General features: G+C 51.2%; 1 protein-coding gene across 1 annotated transcript in view; it reads left to right on the top strand.

Annotated features, from left to right (window-relative positions):
- The first annotated feature begins 2,254 nt into the window (after positions 1–2,254).
- The window catches only part of LOC135974194 (lanosterol synthase-like), a 32,835-nt gene continuing 25,073 nt past the window's right edge, over positions 2,255–10,016 (top strand). The window contains exons 1-4 of the mRNA XM_065561208.1: positions 2,255–2,369; positions 4,567–4,735; positions 8,082–8,220; positions 8,984–9,092. Coding sequence (XP_065417280.1) covers positions 2,299–2,369; positions 4,567–4,735; positions 8,082–8,220; positions 8,984–9,092 — 488 coding nt within the window. The 5' untranslated portion in view covers positions 2,255–2,298. The remainder of the gene's footprint in view (positions 2,370–4,566; positions 4,736–8,081; positions 8,221–8,983; positions 9,093–10,016) is intronic.

Genomic DNA, 10,016 nt, shown 5'->3' with positions numbered 1-10,016 from the left:
GAAACGTGAGCCTAGTGCAGCCGCATGGCTCACCCCCGGAGGATTGAATCACCGTGGCTTGGAGTCTGAGACTAGATGAACATTTTCCGGATCCAATTAATCCAGTTTCTAGCACAGGTGCTGTGGTGTGTTGATAAGAGGATGGGGGGTGGTCAGTCTGGGTGACTGTCTCACTCCTCCCCTGGCTCTGGGGTGAGTGAAGCTTCTTTCATGAGCCACGGGGAGAACAGGATTATCTGCATTGCCCCGAACATGCTCATAACACTTGCAGCTCTGCATTATGACACTGACTCTAATAAAATCTCATGCTTCAAGGCTTCACCCTTCACCTGCAGGGATCAGGAAGATATTTACTTCTCCATGCACAATCGTAATCTGGATTTTTTCTTTCTGAAGCATCAGGGATTGGCCAGAGCTGGAGACAGGACACAGGATGTGGTGGACCAGTGTTCTGAGAACCCTCTTTCGAGACGCCCGGCTGGTGTGCCTCGTTCACATTCTTGGGGTCAGACTGATCACCACATTTGGGGTTAGGAAGGAATTTTCCCCGGGTCAGACTGGCAGGGAGCATGGGGGTGGAGGGTGTCACCTTCCTTGGAAGCGTGAGGCCGGGATCGCCTGCTGGTATCATCTGGGCATGTCCACCCCATTGCAGGGGCCTCGCACTCTCCTGGTCTCTGCTTGTGGCTCACAACAGTTTAGTCTCCTGAGGACAGAAATGCTTTAGTTTAATTAAAGTCACTGGGCTCAAAGCAGGGGTAACTGGATGAAATGTAAGAGCTTGACTTATACAGGAGCTCAGAGCGCTGGTCCCCCCTGTCTGGGGTCCTGTCTCCAGCTGTGGCCAATCCCCGATGGTTCAGAGGAAGGCCCAATCTGGACTTAAATTCTATAAGCTATAAATGGGAAATATGAAAACCCTGAACCATTTTTCTTTTGTAAATCGCTCCTGGTTTTTAAGCCTGGCGGTGCCGCACTGGGGAGCTGGAGAGGGCGGTGGGCTGGAGGAGGAAGGGGCGGCTGTGTAGGGGGCTGTGGCCTGCATTTGTGCAGATGCACCTTTTGTAGGTGTTCTCAGATTGAATTTCCCACCTGTGATTGTCTCCATGTGGCATGTGTGGCCAGGGAATTCACAAACCAGCAGCCAGACTGGGAAACATCTTTTCCAAAAACCCTCTTCTTTTGGGGCCAATCGTGGGGTTTATTAATGCTTGGGGTTGGCAGTAGGGGTTCCCTCACCCCCCACCCCCTACAACTCCCACATCCAGCTCCCAAGGCCTCCCCTCAGCAACTCCCTTCTCAGGCTTAGGTGGGAAGAAGTAGCAGTGGGACATATCTTTGGCTATTGAAACTCACTCACAGCTGCACACTTATTTTTCATAAGATTCTGAGCCTTGGAGGAAGAATATGAAAATCAGGGGACGCTTTTTAGATCTTTGGGAAGCTTAATTTGATTTCAAGACAGCCCCTTGCAGCACGCTGGTATGCAGCGGGATTGCGACATCACTGGTCAGCCAGCCAGCCATCAGATGGTTGCCATTATTCGCTGGCCAGCTGTGCTGCAGACCAGTCCGCTGAAATTCTGCAAAACTCTCTTGGCGTTTTCTGGCACTTTCATCTGCGTTCCCGGGGGATGATTATTTAATGCTGCTGGGATTTTGTGTAATTAAAGATGTTAAGAAACTTGGCTACGTAACTTATTATTTTAAAATAAACAAATCACATGGCCAGATGAGACAACACTGCCCTGAATTTTTAACAGAGGCTATTGGACCTCCTAGGTTAACAGCTACAATCGTTTAATAGCTGACAGATGCTGCATTAGGGCTCTCTGCTGTACCACACATATGCCCAGGATTGCAAGATCCCCCAGGCAGGGACTCTGCTTTTCCGGGTGCTATGTAAATAGTCATTAATGTTATGGATTAACTGCGGGCAGGAACCGACACAGTGGTTTGAGTGCTTTGATCATACCTGATTTCTCCTTCCTAACGTGCAGGCTGCACCATCCACGGGGCTGCTGTCCCTGGGGCACACCCTCCCCTCAGCACAGGAGCTGCCATTCCCCTTGATTCAGCAGGGAGCATGCCCCTGGACACTCCCTAGGGAGAGCGAGCTGCCCCCCTCCCCACACACACTTTTCCTGCCGTCTCCACCCACCAGTGGGGAAGAGCCCCCAGGTCAATCCGCCCCGCTCCCTACTGCGTCACAACCTGTCTCCTGGTTGTTTGGCTGTACAGTGACAAAGTGGGTGTGGAAATATCTTTTATTAGACCAACTTCTGTTGGTGAGAGACACATGCCTTCCAGCTTACACACAGCTCTTCTTCACGTCTGGGAAAGGTACTCAATGTCACAGCTAAATACAAGGTATGTCAGCAGGGTCTGAATGAGCTCTCCCCTGACATCTAATGATGGACTGGGGGAGAAGATGTCAGGAACTAACCTTGTTTGCGTAGACACACCGGCTCTGTCTAGGTGTGCAGCGTGATGGAACTGCTTTGTCCAAATGATCGCTTTTGGCTGGTTTTAGATTGCAAGTCACTTTGTTATTGGGAGCAGGGGTAATAAGGTGTTGTTATCCTTGTGTGAATCAAGGGGAGCAGAACTTGGCATGCCCTGATTGAGGGGCTCACCCGCAACTGAACTGCACTCACTAAGCAGGGGTTGGGGTGCCAAAGCCAAGAGGAGATGAGAAAGGGTAAGAGTAGGTGTTTCTGCTTGGGGGTGTGGTTGCTGCCTAAGGGTCCTAGACACTATTTGACCCTTCCCCTCTCCACTGTTCAATGACAGAGCTGATTAAGACTCAATTGAGAGTCTTTTGTTGTGGATCACGAGAGCTGAAATCACTGATAACCAGGTCTAAGCATTAGCTCTGCTCTGGGACAGGATCTCTGGTAAAAGAGACTGTCCTAGTGTGAGGCTCCCCCACTAAGTGCTGAAATCACTGAGAGCAGTGTTAAGCGGTGGGACCTCAAGATCTTCCAGAGGTTGCAGCAGAGAGGGCAGTGATGGAGTGAGTGATGGCGGAGTGGCCGACAGCAGAGCGAGCGGCTGACAGTGGAGTGAACAGTTGACTGAGCGGCTGAGGGTGGAGTGAGTGGCTGACCAAGGAGCAAGCAGTGGCGGAGTGAGCGGCCAATGAAGCAGCTGACAGCAGAGCGAGCAGCTGATGGTGGAGCGGAAGCTGAGGCATTGCTCGCTGCTTCCCCTCTCCTCCCCGGGGTGGGAGGTGAACTCCTCGCTCTAGGTCTTCGCTGACCAAGGACAACTGTGAGTGGGGTGTGGTGGGGGGAGAGGGAAGTGGCAGGGTAAAGGGACTTTTGTTTGTTGAACTTTCACACTGCAAGGTGAGAGATTGAGGAAAAGGACACTGCCCAGTGTACTCTGGAGTGGGTGTTTTGTTCATGGTTATATGTTTTCAAATCATGCTTGTGACATGTGACAGGTCCCTGGGGCAGGTTCGTGGGGACGAGATTGTAAAGTTTCTCTTGGAGTTGTTTGGGAAGGATTTAATGACCTCCTCTAAGCACTGGGTGAACTGTGGCCGGGCTGGTAGAGGGGGTGGTGCTGCAGTGCTGTGGGCTGAGTGGTTAGCCCAAGCGTCCCAGCTGACGGTGCTCCAGGTGCGGGCCCAGGGATCCCTCCCATGTGGGCGGCTGTCCGGCCGGTAGCGCTGTCCTGGCAGCTGGCGCGCTTGTGAAGGGTTTCTCTGCCAGGGCACATGCTGTGCCGGCGGGGGTGGGGCTGGCAGGGTGGCCAGGGAGGGGTCTGTCGCTGCTGCCAAGCAGCCAGAGCTGAGGCACCGCCAGCCAGTAGCACAGCGGGGCAGGGCCGGGGGCAAGGAGGCGGAGTTGGCGCTGCCAGGAACGCGTGGGCCCATGTCTGCCGAGCTGGGGAGCCTGTTTCTGTCCCAGCGGCTCCCGGAGGCCGCAGTTGGGCCGAGCCCCTGTGCTCGGAGCTGTACGGCTCTGTGTAATGCTGCACAGCGTGGTGCCATGGCGTCACTGGCCTGTGCAGTGCAGCACCCACCCGCCAGCCGGGGCCGGGGCTCTTAGGAATCCAGAGACATTTTAAATCCATGAACTGCCCCACTGCTCCCAGCATGGAGGGAGGTGACAGAGCTGCCACATGGGTCGATGGGAAGCTCTCCTAGAACTTGGCGCTCTGGTTGCTGCGAGGACAGCGTGGGGTGGGAAGGTGCCAAGAAAAGGGAGCGCTGTCAGAAGTAGCCCCCCTGTATGGGACCGGTTGAGGGTCTGTCAGGTGCTTGCTCCGACAGCACGGTGTGGAGTGGTCAAAGCCAAGCAAAATGACATTGGCCCAGCTGTTGCTCCGAGGACTTTCCACTTCCCTCTTGTTATTTTGAAAAGTTTGCAAAGTTTAAGTGTTGGCAACCAGCTCATGGCTGAGTGCAGAGCTCTCTGGGTTCCATGTCTATTGCTAATGCTGCAGCAGATGTCTGCACTGGCCCTGCACGTCCCAGGGCACTGACTGCCCGATGCTCAGAGCTGGCAATGCTTGGTCACACGCCTGGGATTTGTCTGGTTCCCTGTGGTCTCTCCAGGTGTTTGCGGAGAAGGGGTGGCCCATATAAAACAGAACCTGCGAGTGACCTCACCCGCTGGCGACTGAGCAATGAAGAAGGGCGGCAGAGTTGGCGCTACCTGGAGGCTGGCGAGGCACGTGAGCGAGAGCAGAGCGGGCTGGAGGCTCACTGCCTAGGCTTGGACACGGTGAGTGGCTGATTTTCACTCGCAGCGTAGTGTTTGACAAGGCTGGGAAAGGGGCACCCACCTGAACCCCATGCTCGTATGGCCGGCTGTAATTCCCCTATTGCTGCCATTGTCTCCTGCCCCCAAATGCTGAGTTGTTGTCTCTGAAGCAAGGCTTCTTTTCAGTGACTGTCTTGGATTCACATGCTTGCTAATTCCACCGGGCAGGCACAGGTGGTGCTGGCATCAGGGGCAGAATTCACAACCTCATGCCAACCTGGTTGTATTTGTTACTGGAGAAGAGGGGAGGTGTCACAGCCCCCTGCCTGGAGCCCTGGAATCTGGCCCCTGAAAAAGGGAGCGGGGGGGGACGGGAGACGGGGACTGTTTACACTGCTCCCTGCCTGCCTGCTGACCCCACGCTGGGCTAGGCAGGCCTGTTCCTCTCTGCGGATTACACTGCTCTACAGCCAAAATGCTTCTGAAATAAATGTAGTCAAACGTTACTAATTCTGGGTCACTGAGAACGAAAATGATGCTTAAAATTGTTGATTGGCTCTAGTTTTCAAGATATGCTATTGGGTCAGTATATACGACCCTTGACTTGAGAATGGCCGAGGATAAGTGAGTTATAAAGGGAAGGGATCTCAATTTAAACCAGAAATGACTAAAATACATCTTTGACTGGATCTATGAATAAATCTATGACTGGGTTTGGACAGTACTTGCTTTTTAGGCAAAACAATGAATGATGCAATCTGAAGCTGGTATTGCATCATACATGATATGAATTGCATCATGTTATTCCTAGAAGTCATGGATGATGCAATCATAACGAAGCTTACATCACTCTGCTGAACAAATTGCCCTATATCAGCTCTAGAAATCATACAGTGTCGTGGTCTCTTATTTGTCAGTGTTTAATTTTGCAAAGGGACACATTTCTGTTTAGCCAAAGTGAGCAGAGGTGCCTCGTACTTGTGTGAACAGTGCAGATAACTTCTGCTATGTTTGTGGTGAAGTGACTTTTGCATCACAAAAGCGCAGTATAACCACTATGGTTAAGAAAGCCTATCACCTTTATTTTGGCTGCAAAATTGGAGATCAGGACAAGAGGTGGGCCCCACACATATGCTGCAACACTTGTGCAACAAATCTTCGCCAGTGGTTGAACAGGAAAAGGAAATCTATGCCTTTTGCAGTGCCAATGATTTGGAGAGAGCCAACAGATCATACCAGCAATTGTTACTTCTGCATGGTGCCTCCAGTTGGGAAAGGTGTGTCAAAGAAGAAAAAGTGGACCGTGCATTATCCAAACATTCCATCAGCTATATGCCCAGTACCCCACGAGGAAGGACTGCCGGTTCCTGATGCACCAGAATCATTCTCACTTGAGTCAGATGAGGAAGAGGAAGAGGATGAAACTTCTGGTCCTGAACCATCAATGTCACAGGACCCACATTTTCTCCCATCCTCTTCCTCTGAATAACACCTCATAGCACAAGGTGAACTGAATGACCTTGTCAGGGATTTGGAACTACCCAAGAGTAAGGCAGAGCTGTTGGGCTCCTACAGCAGTGGAATCTCCTGGCAGATGGTGTTAGGGTTTCCATGTTCCGTGACCGTCAAAAGGATCTTGTCCCATTCTTCTTCATGGAAGGTGATCTTGTAGCCTGCAACAACATCGATGGTGTGATGGCAGCCCTCAACATCGTTCATGATCCAGATGAGTGGAGACTGTTCATTGATTCATCGAAGACGAGTCTTAAAGCTGTTTTACTGCATAATGGCAATGTTTTGCCATCAATTCCAGTTGGTCATGCAGTCCATATGAAGGAAACCTATGACAACATGAAACAACTTTTGAGGTGCATAAACTATGACCAACATATGACCAACGCAGCTTTGTGGCGATTTGAAGGTTGTTGCTCTCTTGCTTGGTCTGCAGACTGGATACACAAAGTACTGCTGTTTTCTCTGCGAATGGGATAGTCGTGCAAGAGATTCCCACTACATCAAGAAAGATTGGCCACTCCGACAGTCATTGGAGCCTGGGAGGAAAAGTGTTCAGCATCCACCACTTGTTGAATCAAGGAAGATTTTGTTACCACCCTTACACATCAAGCTGGGTCTGATGAAGAACTTTGTCAAGGCCATTGACAAAACACAAGCAGCTTTCAAGTACCTCCATGGAAAATTTCCAAGGTTAAGTGAAGCTAAGATAAAGGTAGGTGTCTTTGTTGGTCCTCAGATTCGTGAACTTCTTCGAGATGATGCATTTGACCATGCACTGCGTGGCAAGGAAAAGACGGCATGGAAAGCCTTCCAGTTAGTGGCAATACATTTTCTTGGAAACAACAAGGCAGACAACTACAGGTTGTTGGTGGAAAACCTCCTCAAGGCATACAAAAGCCTTGGTTGCAACATGTCACTAAAGATACATTTTTTGCACTCTCATCTAGATTTTTTTCCACCGAACTGCGGAGCAGTGAGCGACGAGCACGGCGAGCGATTTCACCAGGACATTGCAACAATGGAGAAACGCTATCAGGGCAAATGGAGCCCATCAATGCTTGCAGACTATTGCTGGACAGTGACAAGAGATGCTCCATTTAATGAATACAAGAGACAAGCCAAGAAGCGCCGAGTAGACACTGAATAGGACTAAACTATGAACATAATAGTTTTTTGCCTTTTGTTTCATAATACATTTTATTTATATAACCCTTTTGCTGATTTTTAAAGTGTTACATAAACAGGACAGGTGAAATATTATCATGTAAAGCAACCATAAACACATGAAAAGACCTAGGTTTACAATTTATGATTAAAACTCTATCTACACAATATACATAGACATTAAATGTAAAAACTTAAATGTCTTAAAAACAGTAGCCAAGCAGTTGTTTTAATTGTCATATTTGAATTCAGCACATCAAAATACATAATAAATAGCACATTTTATCTCTGAAGCAGACGACTTCTCAAAAATTGTAGACCAGTGTTATGCACTGAATGACTCAGAAGGTGCTTCAAGGCAGCAAGTGTCCTGCTTGTATTCACACTCCTCTGCTCCCCTCCCATACCCTCTTCATCCCTATGCATGCTCTGCACAGTCGCTCTGTGCTGGATTTGGTGTCTGGTTGCTGGCGTTGCTACTAAGTATTGTGTGAAAGGCCAGTGCAGTGCAGGCCATGGGGGAGGTACACATACCCTGATTACCCGTGGGACTGCAGTGCCGCCATATCCCACAGCACAAGGCACTTGATTCTACTGGTGTCTTGGCCGCTGGCCATTCCTTGTGCGCGAGCTGGAGCAATGCTCTTTTAATTTGTGTCTGTCCCTGCTCCTCTTCCTTTCTTTGCAGAGTAAGTTCTTCAAGGCCTTGCCCCAGGCCTGCACAGCCCAGGAAGCAGCGTTGAATGCGATGAAGTTTTACTCTGGCCTGCAGGCGGAGGATGGGCACTGGGCCGGTGACTACGGGGGGCCCCTCATCCTGCTGCCAGGTACGGTGGATGAAATGGCTGCGCCATGTGCTCTGAGCGGCAGCACCTCCGCACAGAGTTACCTGCGTAGGGATGGGATAGCGGGTGCCAAGCAGGGTCCGGCAGCGTGGCCAGGGTCTATGGGGTCCGTGGCGCTTGCTCTTTGCTTAGCTGTCTGGGGATGATTCAGGGTCGGGCGCTGTCGCAGGCCTGGGCAGGGCAGCGTCTTGTCATTCCCCAGCACACTGGGTGCTGAACCTTAATGGCCGATCGTTTCCCCAAACAGTGACCTAGGAAATGCCCCGGCTGCATTGCACTACAGTTAATCCCCAGCGAACGTGTCTTTAATAATGAGCTGATGTCTGTTGTGAAGCACCAAGAACTACCCAGCCAGTTAAATCCCCCGTCTGGTTTTGCCGAATGGGGGCGGGGTCCTTTGGTGCAGTTCTGACCCCCACAGCCTGTTCCATCGCGGGGGCTGAAGCCGGGGAAGCTAGGGAAGGTCATGTGGTTGTTACAGTCTGATGTGCATTCTGTCTGGACGGCCCTGATGACACTTTTGGGTTCCAGCAGATGACGACCTTGGAGCCATTTAGCCTGGGGTTGTAGCTGCTCCCTGTTAGCTATACGTGCAGTGCTTACTTGGGACTCCCTAGCTACAGTGATTTCTCATGTCCTGTGCTGACCATGAACAGGACACATGCTTCTCTGAACCAACTAGAGTGTCCCTAGTCTGAAATCGGGGGGTGGTTTGGCCTAAAGGGCGGACTGTTTTGTCCAACAGGTTTCCTGATCACCTGCCATGTTGCCAAGATCCCGCTGCCAGAAGAGTACAGGAGGGAGATGGTGCGTTACCTGCTCTCGGTGCAGCTTCCGGATGGAGGCTGGGGCTTGTGAGTAGCAGAGAAGTTCCTTTCTCCTTATTCCTGCTGCATTTGGGCGGGTTGTGCGTTCCAGACCCAGTTGACCAGGGGAATGGTTCCTATCTGTCTGTCCCTGTACAAAACAGTCAGTGAAAACAGTATAGAAATCTCAGAAGCCCCTTGCAAGCACAAAAGCCAGTTCCATTCCTGAGATGTCTGCCTCGCGAGTTGTTATCTGCTCTGATACAGCCTTATATCTCAGACATTATTGCCAGACATTAGGTCCTGCTCCACCTGCTTTGTGCTTCCCCTCACTAGCCCTCCCCGGGTCATGGCATTCCTGGACGGCGCAGAGCTGCTGTAGCGGCTCGAGGTGTGTTAGTGGGGTGGGCTGCTGGTCATTAAATACACTCGGGAAAGGAGGGCACAGAAACAAGGTGAGGGAAGCCTTCCAGCAGGCAGGCATGGACTGCCGGGAACATTGCTGGGGTGGTGTCAGGGCTGGTCTGCAGAGGCATTCTGGCTGTTATGTGCATTCTGTCTTGGCTTCACTGGAGAAGAGTGTCTTTCCCGTCTCTAGGAGGAGGGTCTGTGATCAGAGGCCTTGGTGAAAGGGAAAGCAATCATGGTAGAAACGTACGCCTGCACTGCCAGCTCTCCGCCATTGTCTAGGCAGGTTTCCCTATTCCAGCGGAGGTGAGGGGGACCCAGAGGAGCACTAGGAAACGAGGGAGAATGTTCAAAACTGGCTCATTTTCTGTGTCTCGCCTTCAACCTATTAAACAAAATCCCTGAAATCCCATCAGCCCCCAAGCTGGCCCCTGGGAGGGAAACACTCTGATTTCATTAGCAAATCAAGCCCCGCTTCATCGGCATTTCCGGGGTGACTTTAGCTCCGGCAGTGCCGCCGTACTGAATCACACAGCAACGCAACGGTGGGTGTTCGAAGTACTC

The sequence above is a fragment of the Chrysemys picta genome, chromosome 11 (genome assembly GCF_011386835.1).
Source record: "Chrysemys picta bellii isolate R12L10 chromosome 11, ASM1138683v2, whole genome shotgun sequence".
Classification (NCBI taxonomy): domain Eukaryota; kingdom Metazoa; phylum Chordata; order Testudines; family Emydidae; genus Chrysemys; species Chrysemys picta.
The sequence above is the reverse complement of the archived record's forward strand: the minus strand, read 5'-3'. Positions and strand labels throughout refer to the sequence as shown.